Source organism: Coturnix japonica, chromosome 11, assembly GCF_054131305.1.
Source record: "Coturnix japonica strain WE chromosome 11, WE-NBRP24, whole genome shotgun sequence".
NCBI classification, from domain to species: domain Eukaryota; kingdom Metazoa; phylum Chordata; class Aves; order Galliformes; family Phasianidae; genus Coturnix; species Coturnix japonica.
This window is the reverse complement of record NC_140673.1, coordinates 12120755-12144055: the sequence shown is the minus strand read 5'-3', so window position 1 is coordinate 12144055 and position 23301 is coordinate 12120755. Positions and strand designations below refer to the sequence as shown.

Sequence of the window (23301 nt, the reverse complement as noted above, 5' to 3'; positions counted from 1 at the left end):
ATCATCCTACATTTTTATTAATATCTATAATTTCCTCATATGAAAGTAATAATGAAATTGAATGGCAGTTAATCAAGGGTGCACAAAAATAATTTCAGTTACTACTTAGTATTTTTCCGAGATTAGTAATAAACAGATTTACAGGAATAGTCAGAAAGCTTCTATTAAGCAACACAATACTGTTTCTGACTGGATGCAATCATCTCTTACCAGTAGTGTTTTCATTAATTTTTGAACATGCAGGTAACCAAAATTCAGCTGGTAGAACAGCAAATCATGTCATAAATAAATCAAAGCCTTCTTAGAAGATCTCCATTGTACCGAATCTCATTGTAATACTCAATAACTATTTGTACCAAAATAAGAAAAACAATAACCTTTTAAGATTTGAGCCTGAGGATGAGGTAATTCTGCTTATTCTTTCTGTAGATGATGAATTAACTGCCATGATTTTTGTGGCCTTCAATGGAGATACGGATCCTTCTGTGCTGCCTGAAGTATTCAGTCTAAAAGTAGCAAAGGTTAGTAAGAAACACGATTATGATTGAAATAGACATCTCAAACACATAGCTATTCAACGTATCAGTCTATATGCTCAAAAACTAATTTAAGTATCTACTAACAACTCAACAGCAGCAGTTTTGCTAGTTTCAAGGAACATTTTTGCTAATGACTCACTCCCAAGTTTTCTACTTTCTGTATTATATCAGTTATGTGCTACTTTTCATCTTGATATTTTGTGTCAGACTTACAATGACAAAGAATTATTTTGATGCTCATAAAGATAGTAATAAGAAAACAAAATGTGGCTTTCAAGAGAAGAGAAACAGATTTTTGTGGTTTTTACAAAGGTGCATGAAACATACAGCTTTTTTTCTAAGGATGTGATTTGTAGTAAAATCTACAGTATTTTGCAGTAAACTATCAGAAGGTACTAAAACCAAAATACATTCATCAGGTATGCCTTCTAAAAAAATATATATATTTATTGTAGGCGCTAGGCTGCATCTCTAGCCCAGCTACAAAAAGAAGCTGTGATATATAGGCAACAATTCGCTGATTTAGACTTTTGAGATAAGTATTTATTTTTACAGAAATAAAGTCGTCATGAATTAACTATCTATCCTTCACTGTACAACTGTATAAATATCAGAAAATATGACTAGGAAAACTACTTGTGTATTCTCGTTATCAAGGACAATTCAAGGTGTCTCTGAAGTAAAACTGTATTCCTGTTATTTTTTTCCTTTCTGTTTCCAGTTGCTTAGAAGAGTTAATTCCCTGGCACTTTTCAGAAATTTGAAACTGTGTATCAGTTGATACTATACATATAACTCAACACCGAAAACAGAAGACCAGAGCAGTAAGCATTTACACTTACAATTTAGTACAATAGATAATATTTTGAACTTAATACCTGAAAGGTTGTGATATGGACCTGGTGTGCAGTTTCATGTCTTGCAGCCTAAAGTAACCAAAGAAGCAATCTTATTATTCAAAGGATAGCTTTGTTTATTTAAGGTATAATACAAGTTTCATACAGGGTTGAAAGTATAAAATTAATAGGTGTTAGAAATTTATGATTATTTAAAGTTAAAAGGCTTAAACAATTGCAGGTTTAATTCTCAAGCTGACATTTCTACAGATCCTGAAAGATTCAAAATTTATGTAAACAAGAAAGTTAAATAGTTACAGAAATTAAAGAACATTTTAGTTAGGGACACAAATTTTAAAATGCCAGATAGACAAAAACCTGAAGGTTTCATAAATATTTTTCTGCTTTATCTCCTATGATTAAATATTATGTAGTTAATCAGAACAGGAAGACAGAATACAAACCTGCAACTAGCATACTCGCTCATGGATATTTGCACCACAGAAGTGGCACAACTAGTACAACTGCTTAAACAAGACTGTGTACTTTACTGACAGTAAAATATAAATATAAAAAGGCAAATCGCTTTGGAATTACATGGTTACCTCAGAGCTCCACTTGTAGAACATGGCCGTCTACGACTCTTTAAGGCATGAAGCTTATCTCCCTGTGTCAGGCCATCCTTAGTTTCCACACCTTCTTTGTCTTCCAAATCATACTAGAAAAAATGAAGTATGCAAGCAAAAAAAAAAAAAAAAAAAAGAAAGAAAAAAAGAAAGAAAAAAGTCTTAGTAGCAAACTAATTTTGAAGTACTAAACACCCCTTTCACAAAGACATAAAAGGCTCATCTACAATTCTGTGCATTAATGGGGCACTACTCCATCTTTGCACGGGTCTAACGAATAAACTGTGGTGCTGCACAAATACATGTTCTCAGAGGCATTTTGCACAGAATCAGTTCAGAATGCTTTAATCAAATGCCACTTTATTTAAAGCAGTCAGAATGTTAACAGCTTTAATATTATACCTGTAAAAACCTGAAAATCATATTACAAAAGAAGTTACAGTAGAAAAAAAAGCTATGAATTTATGCCGTGAATTTGTATATAAGCTGCTATATTGGATTCAATAAAGTTGGTATATCTCAGATCCAAAACCTTTTTTTTTTTTTTTTTTTTTTACCTATATGGCCATGTGCCAGCTGTTTTCATTAGGCAAGTAAGATCATCTCACTGCAGTGTTATATTCTCCAATTGGCAATCTAGATACTTAACTATACAGATTCCAAGCCAGAAATTGAACTTCAAAAAGGGCAATATTTATCAGTATAAAATAGTCCTCTAATATGTGACCTACCATTACCTGAATATCTTGAATACATTTCTGTAAAGGTATCATTTGAAGATGTCCATTGTTTTCCTGATCTTCTACATCATATAAAAAGCTCTATAGTTAATACAGAGCTAAGACAGGATTAAACAAATGAATCTTAAATTTCTCTAACTCACTTCTAGCAGCTGTAGGAAGCTACAGTTTGACATCCATACTGGCTAAGAAGCAGAAGTATGTCTGCTGTAGCTCCCAGCCTATGCTACTCCTTCAAACATATAATTGTCAGATTCTAACTGTACACATAACAGCAGTAGTCCACAATACTGCAATAAAAGGATGGGCACACATGTTATCAGCTAGAAATTCAATAAATAGATTTCCAGTTGGAAAACACTTTTTTTTTTTTTACTTCTCTGTTCACAAAATAATAAAACACCCCACAAAAACCATAGAAGGCAAATTTGAAATAACGCACACCTCATAAGAAGTGACCTATACACTCACTTCGCAAAAAGCTTCTAAATGTAATCCGAGCATTTTCTATGTTTTGAGAAAAAAAAATGAACTTATAATCGACGCATTTTAAAAAGAAAATACTAACAAGTCCAACAGCAACAAAAAAAGTGTTTCATTTCTCTCTGCTTATTTGAAGTTTACAAACCCTTACCTCCCCATATTGATCCAAGTCTTGCACTTTATTCAAGCTGTCATTGATTGACATATCATTCAAACCACAGAGAACTCTGTTAATGTTTCCATCAACTACTCGTTGTTTCTGTTTTGATTGTATGAGATCTCCCTCCAGCCACAGCATTGCTTGCTTCCTTTTGGATTAAAAGCAAACTATTAATATCAATAAATTTGCACACAAACAATATGAAATTATGCTACTCCTACGGACTGCTTATATTTGAACCTTCTGTACATCTTTGTCTGGAAAAAAATATGAATCAACACATCTACCACTAAAAAAAAATTCTCTTTGGTGGCTATAAACAACCACAGTATCCTTAAACAAGTCTGCAGCCAAAAGAAAAAAACAATTACAAATGCTGAAGTGTTAATTTACAAAACCATATGGGAAAAAAATCTATACTGGAATTTCTAATAATATTTAAAAGGTTCTTAAAAGCCATCTTAAAAAAAAAATCATAAAATGATGCTTTAATATATGTAATAAACAACAATAGTGCACTTTAACTTCATATTAGAATGGAGTTTTGTGTACACCGATAATGTAAAACTACTGCTGGCTTGCACAGCAAAAGGGGTGATGGTCATGCAAAGCTTAACAGGACTCTGGCATCACTTTTCAGATAAGTGAAGTTTCTATGCTTCAGACACGTGGCAAAAATCATCATTTAATTGCAAGGCACATTAGGTGAGCTGGATAGGTAACTGTCAGGCTTCATAAAAGAACTGAGATCCTTTTACATGTTACTGTAACAAATTAAATTCCTATACAAAAAAAAAGGAAAAAACACCCTGGAAATTAAGACACTTTCGCTGGAAAGTGTGGCTCAGGCTACTGACTAAGGTAATCACCCAGCCTTGCAGAACAAACCTGATAATCACTCTATTTAATATCTTCCTCTCATTTCTGCTCATCTGTGGAAAAAAGTCCATCAACCAAAGCTCAATTTGTCCTCATAGAGCCCTTGTGGTTTTTGAAAGTTTGTGATTCACAGTATTTTCAACAATGGGTGGCCTCCTCTCACATAAAGGACCATCCATTCCAGATTAGAAAGGAAATAGGAATCCTAATCCATGTTTCATTTCTCTTATGAATTTTAGTAACATCTCTTTCTCTCATAACCTATGTACTTTAGATGCAAGGTCAGGTAATGATTTATTCTATTTACATAGTATTATTTACTCACAGCAATGAAAATACCTTCAGCTAAATACCAGAGCAGGATAGCAACTCAAATAAAATAATTAAATAAACATCAACATCACTGAAGCCAGCATAATTTTGTGCCTGTCATTTCCATTTAGAATCACTCAAGACCAAATAACCCCTGGACCAAAAACATCTTGAGACCTTTGTTCCTGAAGGCAACAAAAAGTATAGCATTGCAGAGAAAATGATTTCTACCAACTGAATTTATCTCAGTCTCAGGTAACATTAAAAGATATTATGAAAGGCAGTAATATGCAATTCCAGTAGGCAGAAAATAAGTCTGTACAATCACGAAAGCTCAGTAAAGACATAGAAAAGCAGCTGATTCCTAGCAGCAAATGACAAGCACATACTCTTCCAAGAAATGTTGTTGAGGTCCTATAATAGAGCCTGGTCGACATATTCTTATCCAAGCGATGGCTTCAGCATGTGTGAACTTATAGTGCTTCATAATGTAACAGGCGATCAGTGTTCCTGTTCTTCCCAGGCCAGCTAAAGAAACACATGTATTAACATTCACATACAAAGTTGTGAGCATTTCCTAATTAAACAAATCAAGTATGAGATAAGACTTCTGAAACGTTGTTTATTACCTTAATAATTGCAGAAACAATTTCTGATCTGGTACTCTGCTTATCACACTATTGGATTTCAGTGCTGTACTTACAAAACTTAATATCATATTTAAAAAAAACACACCTGTAAGAAAACATGCAACTGATAGTTCTGTTGTGCACTTGTACCTCAAACTTTTAAGGGATGATATTCAAGAAATCTGTGATCAAGTTGGAGCTTGTTCTTGCAAGACCATAAATAAAACAAAATGAAAGTACCCTTACATAGAGGCCAACATTAATACTTGAAAAATTTAGGATCAAACACATGAAAATGACTTGTACACACCACAACAGTTAGCAGCAAACATCTTTTCAGTTAGTGAGATTTACTTTCTGGATAAGATTTGTTGTGATATCAGCCTACCAGATCTCCCTTGAAGCTTCCTCTGTTCCATCCTTAATAGTTACAGTGCTGTCTTTATAGGAGAGATGCCCCGTTCCCTTCATCACCTTAATCACCTTTCTGCTGGACTGTTTCTAGGAAGCCCATATCTATCTTGTACAGAGATGTGTCAGCAGCTTAACAAATTCAGCCTGCTCTCCAAAACTACAAACTAATCCTGGTTTTAAGAAAGCGTAGAAGGCAAAATTACCCTTTACTATTATACAAAACGATAACAATTTATCTCTGTCTTGCCCCTTGTCTTAACTGCTGCTTAAGTACCTATACATTTATACCTTATTTCCTCACATGTTTTTATTTCATGTTTGGTGGTACAGCAGTAAAGGTTGAACCTTCCCATCAGTGTTCCATTTACAGTCAATTATTACTTATATATCAGTAATTATTTGAGAGATCTCTAACAAGTCAAACATCTTTACTGACAATTTTATACAGAACTTAAAGCTTTCTACATTTAACCAATAACTAAATATCACTGAAACTTTTTGGAGAGTTAAGGTGATTCAGTTTACAGGATTAAGGTTAAAGCTTATAATTAGGAAGACTGAGATCATTGTTGTCTACAGTAGAAGCTGTACTTGGAATAATTCTACAATAGGAGTACTAGAAATCTACAGTCAGTCAGTTGTCAGTTAACTGTTAACTTCTCATATATTTATAAGGGCTTAAAAAATTTAAAAAGTGAGGTTTTTCAGGGCTGGAGGTTGATGTTTATGCAGTCAGATGAAAGATCAAAAATACTTCAGATCAGCAAGTGCACATTTAAGTCACCAGAAAAGTATACTGTCTTCTCTCAGTAACTAAGCCTGGAGATTGACAAGCTATCCCCATATCTTATACTTGAGTCAATTAGCAGATGTTTGTCTTATTAATGCCAGAATGTTTGGGTTCTAGCCAAACTAACAACTCGTTGGCAAATAAACTTGTTTGCCCCAATACACACATTTAGTATTCATAGAAAATACAAACAGTGCTGTCCTTATTTCAGATCAGCAAGACATTTGTCTCCACAATGACCTTACACAATTCTTTGAACAAAAATCAAGCCGAACCCTTCAGAGCATTTGTTGATCCTTCTTGACTAAGCATGTTCTGTATATTTCCTAGCTGATATGCTGACATAGGCTGGTTTGAAATACTAGCATTACAATAGTAACTTTCTCCAAAGAAAAATGTAGAACAGTCCCAAAAGTACAAGGAAAACCTTTCAGCTTTTAGCCCTTCCTAGCCAGTTAGTATAATGCTAACTGTGAAAGCAAAACGCAAAAGAGAAGCCTGTAAGAACTAAAAATGTCTACAAGGGACACTAAGTGAAAACAAACAAACACAGAAGAAGAATAGATTGTCAGGTTGCTTTTTTTTAAGTAGTAGAGTGGGATGAAAGAGCTCGATATGCATATAAAAATTATTGTTGTATAATTAGTCCAGTTATAAAATAATATTACTTCCAAAGGAAGCTTTCATATCTTAGCGTTTTTGAATTGTTTTTTTTCCTCTTACAATAAACTGCTCACATTGATACTTATTTTGAACTTCAATCTGAGAAATAAGTGTACATACCTTTACAGTGTACAGCAATGGCACCATTAGCATTTTCACAGATGTTTAAGAACCTCTGAACTATACTGTCACTTGGTGTGCTTCCGTCTATGAAAAACAGGTCATAGTGCTCAAAACCAGCATCAGTAAAGCGTTTTGCCTCATAAATTTTTTTGTTTAGTCTTATAATTGATGTGACATTATGTTTCCTGAAATAGGGAAAGTAGGCTTCAGGTGCATGAAGAGGATAACCTGTAAAATAAAAAAAAATTTTTAAAAAAAAGAGGAAAAGTCAAAGTGTGCTGGAACGATCATTTTATGAGGATGAAACTCAACTCTCTGGTAATAAAAATCCTTCGAGAAGTATAAGACGACATTCTTGTACTGATGATGCTCTATTGTTTTATTTGGAATAATACAGAAATAGGTTGATATTGTAAGAGCTCACAAAATACTCCTGAAAATTACTAATTTAAATTACTAATTTAATAATTTCAATTGCTAACTAAAAGAGGAACAGAAATAACAATTAGAGCACAGTATTTCTGAAGCACCACACTTCTTTTAGCACACAACCCTCTACTTCTAGAGATTCACAGATGTTTGAGAGCTAAGGACAAACATTGATTCAGCATTTCAGAAGAGCTCTTTATCTGTAGAAAAGCTGCAGATCACAAGAATAAAACATGCTATAAGAGGAAACGCTATATGGAAATAGATTGGTGATCTACATTATAGACAAGAGCAACAGTCAAAGGTAAAATTGTGCAAGAAATATTTATACTTTATTAAACTATACTTCTACAGAAATTTTAGCTCCCAGCTCATACAATTTTCTTTCAGATTCCTAAATATTTTACAGTTACTTTGCTGCATATCAGCTACACTCAAAAATTAGATGAGTTGATACCTGCACACATTCCTGAATTTAATGTTTTGAATTAAGTTCGAGGGCTGCTCTGAAAGTAAAGCCTCCTATTTTATTATACTGGCCTGTGATATCAGAGGCAGATGCTGGTGGTATGGCAGTAGAGCCTGAACCTTCCTACCAATGTTCTATTTCATTTCTGTGTGACAGATGGCAGCAGAGGAACACACTGACAAAATGGCATCTGACATGGAAGTGTGTATGAAGCAAGGGTGTATCAATCCACTGACAAATCAATACTTGCTGAACATTTATGGAGAACAAACAGTGATCAGCATAGTAAAGTGGTGGTTGGTGTGTTTCTGTAGAAGTGACAGTGGGCCAGAAATAAATAGAAAGCATTACTTTTTAGAGCAACCAGTAAGGGACCTGAGTTTCTCAAGCACTTCTGTCACTGTACAGAAATCACTGTTAGAAGACAATTTTGGAGTCGAGTTCTATGATTGTACATAAATTTTCATGGCACAATTATTTCTGCAGAAGACAGTTAATCCATCAAACTCTACAAACTTTTGCCCATTTGCTATCCATGTTTAATATGCTGAAGAAAATAATCCAAGAATAGCACCAAAAATATTAAAACCCTGAACCTTACCATTTTCGAATTTGCTCTTTGGGTGTGGTCCACTAAATGCCAGAAATTTTCCTGGTACAATCCAGTTGAAGTCACCATTTTCTACTCGCTAGAAAATTACAAGAGAAAAGAAAAAAAGTATTTCAATATCTCTACAAACAAGGTAAAAAAAAAAAAAGTGTTTTTTATAATAACTACACTCTCAATGCATTGAAGAACTTACCAACTTACAACAATACTGGCAAAATTTATGTTTTAACCAAAGAATTTGGAAAAAAACATCTTCCCTGTAAGGCACTGGGAATTCAAGGCCAACAAATTAAGAGAAGAATTATCCTGCAAAAACAATTACACTTTCTCCGTAGATACTGAAATTTACATTTAATTGTAGCTCTGTTGATTTAGCAACCATAGAAGCAATGGAAAAATCGTAAGACAAAGAAAAAAATATATATCAAAATCAGACATATTTCATTGTAAAAACAAATTTCACTTTTCAATGACAAGTTCAGAAAAGTTCTGTGAACTGTTTCATTGCCCAAAATTGAAAATACTTTTTGTTTTTTTTCCCATTAAGAGAAGAGCATTCATTCCTCATATGGCTATGCAATTATTCTCAGCATCGTTTATAAGGACACAGCACTCAGTTCAACTGCTTTATGAAGCTTGTGTTTTTAGTTCACAGTTCATCAAAACATTTTAATGAGTGAAGGATTCTGATAATGGACATTACTGTAACCAATTCACCAACTGCACACTTAGCTAACCCCATTAGCCTTGCTCCAAATGTCCTCACATAGTGAAAACTCCTGTAAGATAACAAGCTTGCGTAAGGACTAGAGAACTTTGCGCCAAGTCAGGACTGCTACCCATAGGAAACAAATTTGTATTCCAGACTGCAGTCTCAATATTTCAGCCCTCTACTCTCTTTAGTAAGTTCTGAAAATAAATCTGAATTATTTTTTATAGTTGCATTTATGACTTAAATAGTTCTTCATAGTTACACAAGCTTTTGTGGACAATTTAAATCTGAACCACTCTGAATTACATATGTATTCAGCACTACATGCAAATATTACTATAGAAAATTACAAACTTAACTATTTTTTATTAAGGCTAACAAAAGGGGGATTAACTGACTTGCTAGTGTAGTAATGGAAGAACTTTAGAGTTAATCTTTGTCAAGAAATGAAGTTTCTTTTAGCCTACTCCCTTTAAGTCTTATGCAACTTTTCTCCACACAGCTACATTTGAAGTGATAACAGCAAAACTCTGGAGTACTTACACTTTTTATAAATTCAGCACATTATACATGTAAACACAAAAAGCTGACCATCACATCGCCACGTGTACAACAGCATAAGACATATAAAGAATAGGTATATATAAATATATATATTGTATTTTCCATGTATATATATATGACTCCCATGTTCTCACTTGCAACTCAGACAAAGAGCGGGATTCATTCACACATACATACAATTCCGAGTAATATAAAATAATGTTAAGACTTGAACAATATAATGGGACAACTTTGTATTCAGCTTTGGTCAACTGTTTTGGCTTTTTATTTTTGGCAGTTCAACATACACCATATACACACATGTATATACACACACACACAATATAACAGTTTCTGCACATTTTTACTTTTATAACAAACATCGTGTCATAAACAGATCAATCAGGAAGCAGCAATTTCATACTTAGGTTTTACTAAGCAGTTCAAAGGCCATTCTAATTTCTCAATCAACACAGAACTCGACAGTATATAGAAACCCTTCTACAAATACCTTAAGCTTTGTGAATAGCTTTAATATAAAGACACCTATTGCATTTGCCAACTACAGCATATGCACATGTTGTAAGCTGAGCTTCCCCAACATTTAGTTCTCTCCTGGTTTTACCCTCTCACCTGAGCGTTTATGAAATATTTCCTACAGCTTATACATACATGTGCTAAACATATGTACAATAAATTAACGATGGACTCTAAGAAAAGAATTTAATACATACTCAAACATTTACCTCATCTTTAGCCTACACACCTTTCTCACTAACTAGAACAGGACCATGAACTTCAGGCAGCTCCACAAACAATTTCTGGTACAACCACATTGCTGTCACCGATTTCCTTAAAAATGCTCACCCTTATTTTGAAGTGTGGCAAATAAGAGACAAAAAGATCATCCAGGTATTCTGGACCACACGAATACAAACTTTGAGCCTCAGACTTCCAGCTCATAGGTGCAGCAAGGGTATATTTCAAGTGTTTTCTGCAGTAATATTGCTTGAAAAGCACTGCTACTTGAAGATAGAAAGAGCTCAAACAGTTGATGTTTGCATAAGTTAAGGAACAAAGTCCTAGTGGCATCTAGAGCATCTATTCTTCACTTGTCTCACAAATGGCAAAATAATATCATACCTGCATTTTGCAACTTCAGTAGGTAAATATTTTGGATGTATTCTAATTAATCAAATGTAAAGCTCAAGCCCAATCTACATGGTTATTAAAAAAAAAAAAAAAAAAAAAAAAAAAAAAAAAAAGCGTAACGTGGTACCAGCAGCTTCTCAAGAAGCTGCCCTGCAGGTACTGAAAGAAAACAGATTCTGTGCATCAGCTAACAACAGGCTTTGAGTTGTATCCTGAGGGAAGGGTGGGAAAGCATGAACGCAGTCTCAGGAAAAGGTTTCTCAGGAAAGCTATGAAAACATGGTACTTTGTGATGTTACAGTGTATCACATTGTAACGATACCCGTCTTCCTTATTTGTTCACAGACAGAACGGTTTTAGCCAACATTAAGGCTTTCATTGGATATCTAACAAACAGAACAATGGGGTGGTTTCACATACTTACCAAACATACAAAGACTAAGTTTTTCTTGAATACAAATGTTTTCCCAATGCATTTTAAAGTTGTGGGGTACTACGTATACTAAATTCTTTCAGGCAAACCAGACGCATTAAAGGTACAAACCTCATAATGTTCATATTCATCCACATCAAAAGTCTTAAAGTCAAAAAATCCATGCTGTAAGGCCTAAAAGGCAACAAGGAGTCAGTTCATTCTTAAATATGGTTTAAAATCTCATTTTACAATTCTGTTCTTGAGAATCAAAACCAAACCACTAAACATTCATGTTTTTGGCTTGGTGAAGTCTTTACATTAAGACAACATTAAATTCTGCACACAACAACACAGACAACAAAAAACTGTAACAACATCCAAAAACATCAGGTTCGTCATTTCTCCTTCAAAGACGTTATGATGAACATACATTTGTTGCACAGCACTTAAATCTTCAAGTCTTTCCATCTGACTACATGTTTTTCCTTTAAGGCAGATGATAAATTAAGAAGTAATTCTTTTTTTATCATATTCTCATTCAGTAATTTCTATGCTGAGTATGTTTTTGGGTATTTTGGATATACCCAAAAATAAAAAAGATTAAATTATAGAATTTTTGTTTTGTTTTATATTTAATTCACTGTGATACTCTGATTATATGACTATAACTCCCAGGCACAAAGCTTTACAGATAGCAGTATGAAGGATAACCTGAACTTTGTGATTTGTTGATGTTATTTCTCCCAACACATTCCAAGGATAGAATGAAGTTAACAAGACTATAATAGACATGATCTATTAATAGGGTTGAATAAGCTGTTTACAATTTGATCTCTATTAATTTTACTTTATTTACTTTGCTACTAATAAATATATCAGTTTCATACCAGCAATTTGTATATAATGCCATATTAAGACAATTTTAGGAATTAAGAATTGATAGCACAAGTTTCTACGAATCATTGGAATACATTTCAGTGGCTTGTGTCTGTATGGAATCTAACACATTCTGAAAACTACGGATGTTACAAAACATTCTAGGATTATGGTGTCTTAAAAACATACCACATTGTTATTTAGCATATTTGTCACTATTTGCTACACATAAAAAACTTCCTTTTTGTGAAGGCAAAACCAAAATAGCTTCTCTAGCAGACAATTATCTCTCATGATACCGAGAGGTTTCTCCAAACAGCAGATCTAGAAAAGTGTCATTTCATTTAGCAATGCTGTGCTCCAGAATAAGTAAACTCCTTGAACTATATATAAATATATATGTATGGTATATCTGATACATGAAATTTACCCAGTTAGATTAAAATTTACTTCAGACTACACCATACAGTTTCTGCTCCAAATCTATTTACTTCTGGAGGTAAACTGGACAAAGATTCCATAATACATTTCATGGAAACAAAAGAAGGAAAACTGATCCTCGAAGTCCTCTTGACTTGTTTGTTGCAGATATATTATACTGACTGCTCCTGAATGCTTCATAGAGCATCAGAATCTGTAGAATGCCACACAAATTAGAGTCTTACCGCTAACTGACAGCTCCTTTCCCACCCCCAGAGAACTAAAAATATTAAGCTTTATCTGTCCTTTTTTCAGTTTTTAAGAGACACTTGTTTTGCCATTCTTTTAAGAATTACAAGTCGTCTATAAAGTATCGGTACAGAACCACTTATATAACCTGTTCTTCTCACCAAGATCACCAGGAATTCAGGTGAACAGGAAGTGCTCTTTGCTTACAGTATAAAGTATATAGTGTAGCATAAGGCTGCCAATTAAAAATGTAAAATAACTTACCCTTTCAAAGCAGCACTAGATTCATTTTACCCAGGATCACAACCACAAAAAGCACAGAAACACAGAATGGCCCAGGTCGGAAGGGATCTCAAGGTTCATGAAGCTCCAGCCCCCATGCCAGAGGCAGGGCCACCAACCTCTGCATTTAAAACTAGATAAGCCTGCCCAGGGCCCCATCCCTTTGTCCTGACAATTTAAATTTTCAAGTAGAAAATGATAAATTACCAATTTTGATTATCCTAATTTTGTTTGTAGGTTTATGATATTTACATCCGGTATCATATGTACTTTGAAAACAGCAGAGGTTTAACAAGGCAGCTAACTAGATTTCAAAAGTGACATGGTAAATCACCAGTAAGGTGCATTAGTTCCCGTTCTTTTTAAATAATTTTCAAAATATTGGAATCAAAAAATAAAAAAGCCAGAACCAAATGAAGGCAAGTATCTGCAATAAATGTATTAAAAGTGCTCAGAATACCTATGTGTCCATATGACTTTAGTTTATCCACTTATTCTCTTTTACCAATGGTCATAAATAACTTTGTGCACTAGGTCTGCTAATATCTGTAGACACTACCCAGCCAGGCCCAGAATGATTGAACATCCTATTTAAGGTGAACTACACAACCTCTGAAAAGCCATGCTAACCAAGTAAAACATAACCCTGTGCACTACTTAGAGCTCTCAGTAACTCAAGCTTCACAAACAGAGTTTCTAAATTATTTTTAAGTGTACTTTGCTGCTTGCTGTTGTTTTTGTGGGTTTTTTTTTTTTCTTTTAAAGTCATTTTAAACCTGTTTTTCTAAGGAAAAGAGTGGTTACCTTATTTATTCCCTGTAAACAGTCCAAGATGGTGAGATTGTAGGTGCAGTTCCCAAATGAAGCATCCCTATAAATTTAACAAATTAATTTCATGTAAGTATCTTCTTTAACAACTCAGGAAAAGGTAGCACATAATAGAAATTAATCAAATTATTCAGTCTTCTTGAGGAAGTACCCATTAAAGTTCATCGAATACATAGCTTACCAGCAGGGATATATCTCAGTGTGAATACAGTTACGATGCTGCAAATTTTCAGTATGTTTTTACATGTCATCCACCCACATGGCCTTGGACCAAATTATTTATGCTCTCCCCAAACAAGAAGCTTTGCTATTCTCTTTCAGTTGCACAAGGTCAGTAGCACACAAAGCAAAACTTGCTTTAAACATTATTCAAGCCTTCCTCTGTAAAAAGAATAGGCAAGCTGACTACTAGCTTAGATTTCACTTTAGGGCTCTCATTTTGATGTTCAACTCCAAACATGATTATAAATTAATCAGACACTTGATATTGGTTCTGCCATTAGAAAAACAGTTTCTCCTTTTTAAAAAAAAAAAAAAAAAAAAAAAGAACATTAAAAAGCAAAACGTATTCATGAAGGAAGAGACACCAGCATAAGAACAAATGCAAACACCAAGAATAACAGCAATACACAAATTGGGGGAATAAAAGTAAAAGTACCCCTCAAACTCAGCTTCCCATCAGTTTGCATTTTAACAAATTCTGTCTGGGCAGACTTCCAAATCAGCCTCTGAATAAATGCTTTACAGTTTTGCTCTGAGCTACTTTATTGAATGCAATTTAACAGAACAAAAGTTCCGTGTTACAGACAAATCTTTAATCCATAATTTATTCAAAATTTAATTCTGTCATTAGTTACTTTTACTTTTGAGACTCTAATTGCTATAAGTAACGTGAAATTTATAGTATTGATATGGTCAAAAGTGCTTTAGAAGTATAATATAGTCACACATTATGAGCAAATAATAGAGAAGTCTCAAGCAAGCGATGTTCATAGAAAATGCATACTTCAGGAAAACAACAAGCTACAAGAATGACACTCTCATATTAGAGAAAGGACTCTCAAGAAAGTCTTCCATGTTAGTAGATTATTAACTGAAATAATTATCACAATGATAATCATCACAACGTTTTAGAAAAGAAATTAACATTTTAGTAAATATTTAACATCCAAAATTAATGACAAGGTTTTTCAAGATGTAAAGCCATGAAGTATTTTGACTAAATTAAATAAGCAAAATATATCTCAACCGAAAATAAGCTTAGAAGACTATTTTTCACAGAAAGAAAATGAAGATTTTTTTTTTTTGCTACAAGTTTTTCAGCAAAAAAACCAAATCATTGGGATGCAGTGGGAACACACACGACAAAAATACTCAGAACTTACTACAGATTGATAAAATGGATGGCAAACACACACACAAAAAAAACATAAAACAATGCAAACCCATCCAACTAAGCACTTAGAGAAATCAGATTAGAAGACAAGACTGTAACAGATGTCCAATACTATGTCATTCTGCTAAAAGTTGAACAGCTACTTTTTAATATTCAATCTCTGTATCAACTAGACAACAACTCTGTGGAATAAACTGAAGTTAATACGCTTCCAGTATTCTGACCTCTGTCAAAAAAAAAGGTCTTGATTTAATTACCTGAGCATTTCAAATAAACTGCTCAGTTAAACTATTTCTTTGTTTATACAGAATTGCCTAATTTGTTTCTTGAGCACCTTCAGGGAGGGTGATTCCACCTCTGTGGGCAGCCTGTTCCAGCACCTGACTGCTCTTCTAAAGAACAGTTGCCTGGGGTTATTGCAGCCAAAGAGCAGGAAATACTGGGCTCTAACAGAAACAGCACTAACATTTACAGAAGTCCTGTTAAAAATATAATGATTCTCATACCACAATAATCCGAGAAGCCAATTATATCATACTGGAGCCACTATTATGCATTTAATTAAAACATCTGTCACTGCTGTTAAAGTTCTAAAGCAGTAATTAATATTTTAGCTGCATAAAATGCAATAGATTCTCAGTGATCCATATTTTGTACAACAGTAAAACCAGATGGAAACACTACCAGAGTTATGAGAAAGAGTACTTTAAACAAAACAAATTCTAACTTTAAAGAAATAATGCTTTGGATGAAACTACAATTAGCTGCATACACTGCTCCTAGTTCGACCTGTTTTCAACATCGCGCACCATTCTGGGCAGTGTGGTTGGTGACCCTGCACATAACAGAGGGGTTGAAACTCAGATCATTGCGGTTCTTTTCAACCCAGGCCATTCTATCATTCTATAAGTAACTAATGTGCACGGTTACCTTTAGAAATAAGAGCCATTCAGAAGTTGCTGGGACTACTAATGCACATACAAAGACATTTTGAAAGTTTTATTGATGGAAACAGAAGAATTTGGATTTACAGTGCTATATGTTCTTGTTTAACTCTGACACATCTGTTAAAACAGGAAAAAAGACTTCTGTTGTTTGATCAGAAATGAGAAGAGCACATACAGACTTCTCCTGCATGGTATTACAGTGTAGGAACTCCAATTTCTGTTGCTGATTCTGTACTTCATTACTGTATTTTATTTTATCTTTAAATGGCCAAATGCATAACTGCATTGATTTTCTAACACTGTTTTACCAACTATTACCCGTATTTGGTTCAAAATGAGAAACACACAAATATTTCTGACATACAGACGTAGCATGAATCTGAGCTGGTATTACAGAGCTGCAAATCCCACATCCGATTTCACAGTTACCAGAGCTGACCTCAATACTGCATAATGCTTTCTCTTTCACCAAATCTCCAAATGCCATCAATAAGAGAATAAATTGTTTTCCCAGAACTTGTAAATATAGAATTGAGTGTCAAAAGACAGAAACTGAAGTGAAATTCATGTCATAGATGGAAACATAACACAACTAAAACAGCTAAAACATATGTTTTTCCCTTTTGTATTGGAAGCCAAAACAGAGTAGTTGGAAGTGAAAATATTTAAAACAGCTTCATGGTAGGAAGCTGATATTTATCATGGTTTAAAATGATGTTAGTGGCATTTTCTTAAGCAGAAGCAAAAGGACAGAGTACAAGGACTTCAACAGACTAGAGCATCCCATATCAGCAAATCAGCCAAAAAATAAGATGAAAGTTTCTCAAATACAGCAATGCCTAATTCTTCTGCATTATCTTTAGTTTTTCCATTATAAAAATAAAAGTCTCCATGCATCTTGTGAGAGGAGTGTGCTGCCTTCTTTCCATCCCTGAATGATATTCACTGACGCTGTCTTCAGATGAAAAACCCAGCTGAAGATCTAAGCCGATTAAGGCCTTTTGAGGTCACCGAGCTCAATGAAAGTAGATCAAATTCCCAGTGATATTTTCATGTAAACATGCCTCAGAAGAACCTGACAGTCCTGCAGAACTTCTACCTATTGAAAGCTGTCTGCTTCTCCCCCCTCACCCCCCAATAGAAGACACTTGACATATCAAATTAACAAGCCTGTTAAATAATCCAGCTGTAACACTCAACCTTTGATCATTGCACACTGATAAAACTCTTACACTTGAGACTATTCCAACAGAGATAAGCTGTACTACACAAGTTATGTAACACCTAAGTGCCAGGCTGCAAAGTGTAAATTCAAGTCTGTAAGAACTGAATTACACTTAATATACTGAGTTATTTCCTTCCCAGGTCTTAAAATAAGACAACATAGGACACTCAGCTATTGATTTTCATTTTTACATAGAAGTCATTTTAGCTCTTTTTCAAGATGCCACCTATACAGGAATGCAAATGTACAATTCCTCATAGCATCAGATCGGTTCTTTTTGTACAGAATAGTCTGAAGCCAAGCAGACACAATACCTAATGTAGCAGCAAAGATTCATATGCTTCAAGTCTCTGTATCATACTGTATTTTGCATTAGAGAGGCCACACGTAACACAGGTGAAAATCATCTTAGAAGTCTTGGAAAACCAGGAAAAACATTCCCCCCCCCCCATTCCCAGCTAATATTCATTACCCCGCTGCAAGACCTCACAAGATCTAAGTGTCCTTCTCTCAACTCCAGTAATTCTTAAGCTCCTTAGGCATCTATTCCAGCCTCTTCCTACAAATTTACTTCACAAATAACCCCAACCCCTGCCCCATTTCACTCAGACTCCCTGTTTCTTACTTAGCCTCCTATCTTTTTAAACTTAAGAAATTTATCTTCTCACTCTTCTTTCCCTCACCTCCTGTACAGCTAGATTTCTTTCCCAGGATGATAAACTATACCACACATGTAACAGAATCTTTTGAGGCTCTAACCCAGTGCCAAACCTTGACACAGTACAAAACACCTTCAAAAGAAACTTAAGTGCTTTCCAGCCTGACACCAAATTAGAAAAAACTTTCAAGAAATCAAGATGCTTATTTCTTCCAGCGTAAAGAAAAATTCTGCCCAAACTTCAGAGCTCCATATTCCTTCAGTAAACGGCAAAGTCCTGCTCAAGATTGCTTCCCTTCAATCCTCTCCTTTCCTGATCCCAGAGGAGCTAACTATTCTATTTTGGAATAGAATCTTGTGAATTTTGACTCTGGCTCTGCTGTGAATGCCTGTTTGATACTTGCAATATTAATGACATACTACAGTTATGTTAATTTTCTTTATGAAGTTAAATATTTAACATGATTGCTTTGTGTCACTGAAGTTGTTACTGTAGTTCTTCACTAGACTCCCAAGAAAACAGAATCCATTACTGTCACTGCTCTGTACTAGTCAAGCAGAAACAGCACTTTTACTATATTACTTGCATCATCCTAAGGGACTGGTTGCAAGGTAAATGTATGTAGACTTTTTCTTGAACAAATAAGGTTGCATGAACACGACTGCTCCTAAATTTTGTCTTATAATTTCAGGACTCGATAATTAAGGTTCTTTTCTTTGTCAGTACTTTGTTTCTACATACCTTAATTTTTACTTTGACAAGGGAAGAAGAGAAGGAACCTAAAGACATAGCAATTTACTATAATTTTGAACAATACATTTTTTAGAATAGGTGAACAAAATAAAGCTATTCTCAGGTAACACACATCCTACACTACTGAAAAAGTTTTGCTTCCTACACTACTAATAAGTTTCACCGTTCAATAAAGGTTTGAATAAATTAAGCTCAAGATTCTGTAGAAAATAGATTGCGTTAGTTATTAAAACTCTTACATCAAAAAATGTTATTTGTTATGAATCTCCTACCCATGTTGAACAACTGAGACTGCGCTATTTGATAGGAAAGATTGAAACAGTTTTCTAGACTCAAATGCTACCTAGTAGTCTCCAGAAGGAAGGCAAAAATCCTGGACAAGTATTTCACTTGTTGCTTCTTCAAAATAAAATAATTTTTAAAAAACCAGCCAAAAGAACAGATGCTGTTTCTGCCCTCAGAATAACACTGCTTGCTTCAAAGAGCCACTTGCAAAAATATCCCAGGAGAAAACCTTCTAAAAGGGGAAATGGCCAATGCAATTAATTCAGATCAGGAGAAGATCAGAATTCAAGCCTAAAAAGGGTGAAGAAAACTATATGGTATTCTTAAATTTAGATCATAATTCCTGTATTTTATATAGACTTTGGTGACATAAAAAAAAACAAAAACAAAAAAAAACAAACGAGTTATTATTTTTAAAAACGATCTTCTGCAGGTACATGAATTTTTAAGGTAATTTTATAATAATTGACAGATATCAACAACTCAAACTTCCTGGTCATTGGAGAGCTATCAATGATCAGATAACTGCATAAACTCTCTGATGAGAAAAGCAATCACTGATTCAACATCATTCTTTAAAATGAACTGTTTGCTGGTGTAAGATTTTAGTTAAACTTGCCTTCACGCTTAATCCTGACAACACAGTAGTTCATACTGTATCTGGCTCCTGTAGAAACTAATGGAATGGAGACAATCAGATTATTCCTTCCTGCTAGAAACTTTTTTAGATAGTCATGACAGCCAAAACTGAGATGCAGGTCTCAGTACCACTTCACTATGGAGAGCATAGAAAAACTACTAGAAATGACCTACTGCTTGAAAACAAAAACCAACTTAAGGAGAGGAATTTAGGGAAAAAGAAGTATATTTAGCAAATTCCAAATACAAAAGTTAAGCCCATTTTTTTTATGCTCACATACCTAAATGGAATATAGGGTGGATTAGATCCAGACATAAGTGTCCTATATGCTTCTTCCGGTGTTTTCCTCAAGTATATTACCTGTAGGGAAGGAGAAGATGTTCAGATGCATCAATGTATTTCTGCTTCTTTTGTTTTGAAACTAATACTGATTTCTCCACTTTGAACTACTGGTCTAGTAGTCAAAACTCCATACACAAACTTAATTACTTTCAAATGAACAATGCAAATTAATAATAGCTTGTATAATAGTGTCACTACTTTCTCTTGTGCTACCTGTACAAAACAGACCAAATGTAACAAACTTTCAAACATTGATTTCCTGATTTATGTCCATTCTTACATTTTAAACTTCCTGAACAGCCATGTGAGTGAAAGAATAAGCTCTCCACTGTTGGGATGCTATGCAGACAGGTGGGATGCAGCCATCCTGACCAGACACATGCTGCCAAGAAAAATTATATTGTATGTTCTAAGAAGCTGACAGATTTAAAAGGACATTCTGCAAGGTCACCTTAGCACTATTCCACTACATTTCAAATATAATCTGGTTTCATCTTCACCCTCAAATTCCATTTCTAAATTAACAGCACACAGAACAGATCCATTTTATTGGTGCTATGTTACCATGAGAACTCTGAAGCCAGCATAGAGCAATCTGAAAAAAAGGCACTGTTTGAAACTGCAAATAAGGTGCAAAAGCTTCCATTCCAACTGAAATGCCTTTGTACTTGCATCCAAAGGAGGAATTACTAAATTGAACAGTAGTGTAATATGCTTAGATTAAGAGAGAACAAGCTCTTAAAGCTCCAGGTAGGGCTCAGAAATGTAATTTATATTTTTTAAAACTAGGGAAAAGCACTTCTGCAAATGATGATGCCTTATTAGCTCACCATTTCTCAGCCTAATTTGACCTAATAAACCTCACAAACTTCAGAACTTGATGGCTTTTCTCTGGCACTACAGAAAGCTATCAATACTAAAACAAGTAATCACAAGAAATATGACCAGCCCACCTGCTATCTACAAGGAAAAAAGCTCAGTGGATCCTTTTTCAGAGCTTGTGACAGTAAGCATTGTGTTTCACCAGGAGTACTCAAAAGGCAGATTTTGGTCCACTAATCAAGTTTTGATCTTAGAAGAACTGTAGCAGTAAGGGACTAGTATTACTTCTTCCACAGGGAATTCAAAAGAGAACAGTCAAATAGGGGCTCCTTGTTTTCCAGACAGAAAAAACACAAAACAGTATAATGAACACCTCAACATTATGGAAAGCAGCATTCTCCACCCTTGCCCAACTCATCCATTTAAGACATGAGAATACATACTGTCTTTCATGATTTCTCTAATGAAAAGTGAGGAGTCAAGCAATCTCTTCAGCATAATTTAGTCAAACCTACTCCCTCTTGCCTCCATCCCTCTTCTCTCAATTTGAGACAAAAACCACTAAGGGCATGTTGAGTCAAACCAGGCAACTTCAGGTGTAGTAGGTATGAAAGTACTTGGAACACTATTTCAAAACTTCCCCCCCCTCCCACACCACCCCCCCTCCCCCCCAGCCCCCATGAAAAAGTATGCAGAAGAAAAAAAAAGAAAAAAAAAACACAAAAAAACCCAAACAACCCTAAAACAAGTCTCCAAACCGACTAAGAGATGTACAAAGCAATATTAGCATTTTCTGCAGAATCTGATCGGACTTTGCAAAATTCAGTATCACCCCATGTCTGACAGCATATGTGCAGTAGTACCTGCAATTTAGTAGCTCGGGGTTCATTCTATTAAGACCAGTGAAATCTTCACATTCTTCTATTCCTGAAAGTCTTTAAATATTTGTTTTCCTTAATCTTATGGCAAAAGTAATTCTTGCCAAATTCTTACGAGTGAGAACATTAATTTAGCAACTGGACATGATCAGTGAAATGTATAGCAAGTCTATTATAAAAGCCAAAATATAGAAGACTTATCTTTGTGACATGCAATGTACAAACAAGGAAGTTACCGTGAATAAAGTTTTTAGCTCTCTCAAATTTAAGACTATTCTACTAAAATATTTTAGTAACTATCAGGGTAATTCAGCTCAACTTGTTTAAGAAGCTGCTTAATGAAACACCAATTTGCATAATCAGCACTGGAAACTCATTCGTAGAACATGATCCGCTATTTTCCACGTTTCATTTTACACTTAATATTTTAGCACCAGGACAAATAAAACAAGCTTTCTCAATTAACTTCCACACATTGATAGAGTTCAAAGTTGTGAAACTTCTGGGCCTCAGAAACCTCATGTAATCAAAAACAAGACAAGCACAGATCTTGAATCAAAGAGCGTATACATAAAATAATCAAACCACCAACTGTATGTAATTCCTTCCCTGAAGGTTTGATTAGATTATTAGAAATATTCCTATTATATAACCCAAGGATGTACAACTACTGCACATGACTGAACAAAGCTCTGAAAATGCAAATATCATTTCCCAAAGGTGGAAAAGTATAAATGGTTTGCAGAATTCAAACTTCTATGGTTGAAAACAACAACACAGCAATCATACGAACCAGACTATTAGATGGTTAATAAATAACTTTTTAGAATACCCATTTATTAGCTTATTGGAATTATAATCAACTACTATGTGAGCAAACTTGCACTACTCTGGCAAGTCTTTAAGTACATACACACAGATACAATTCTGCACTGTAATTTTTATATAATATCAGATACCTTTGCACAAACTGTTTTCCAATATTATATTAAATTGAGATGAACTAAAAAGTGAATCTGTGCAAATAAATTGTTTATAGTTAATGGACTCTGTTTTTGCATTGACAGCAGTGCATTAGTAAAGCATTACTCTAAGTGCATTTTATCTTCTAACAACTGGAAAATATGCAGAATACCCTACTAGCATTTGACAGGAAAGTAATGGTATCAAATGCA

General features: G+C 34.4%; 1 protein-coding gene across 3 annotated transcripts in view; it reads right to left on the bottom strand.

The window, feature by feature from the left end:
* Positions 1 to 23301, bottom strand: part of CDC14A (cell division cycle 14A) — a 46582-nt gene that overhangs the window by 9154 nt on the left and 14127 nt on the right. For all 3 annotated transcript variants that reach the window (XM_015870324.3, XM_085512166.1, XM_015870327.3), the window contains exons 5-14: positions 20365 to 20444; positions 14156 to 14222; positions 11654 to 11716; positions 8694 to 8781; positions 7192 to 7422; positions 4965 to 5103; positions 3376 to 3532; positions 1981 to 2093; positions 1418 to 1465; positions 378 to 506 (exon numbers count right to left, since the gene is read on the bottom strand). In XM_015870324.3, coding sequence (XP_015725810.2) covers positions 378 to 506; positions 1418 to 1465; positions 1981 to 2093; positions 3376 to 3532; positions 4965 to 5103; positions 7192 to 7422; positions 8694 to 8781; positions 11654 to 11716; positions 14156 to 14222; positions 20365 to 20444 — 1115 coding nt within the window. The remainder of the gene's footprint in view (positions 1 to 377; positions 507 to 1417; positions 1466 to 1980; positions 2094 to 3375; positions 3533 to 4964; positions 5104 to 7191; positions 7423 to 8693; positions 8782 to 11653; positions 11717 to 14155; positions 14223 to 20364; positions 20445 to 23301) is intronic.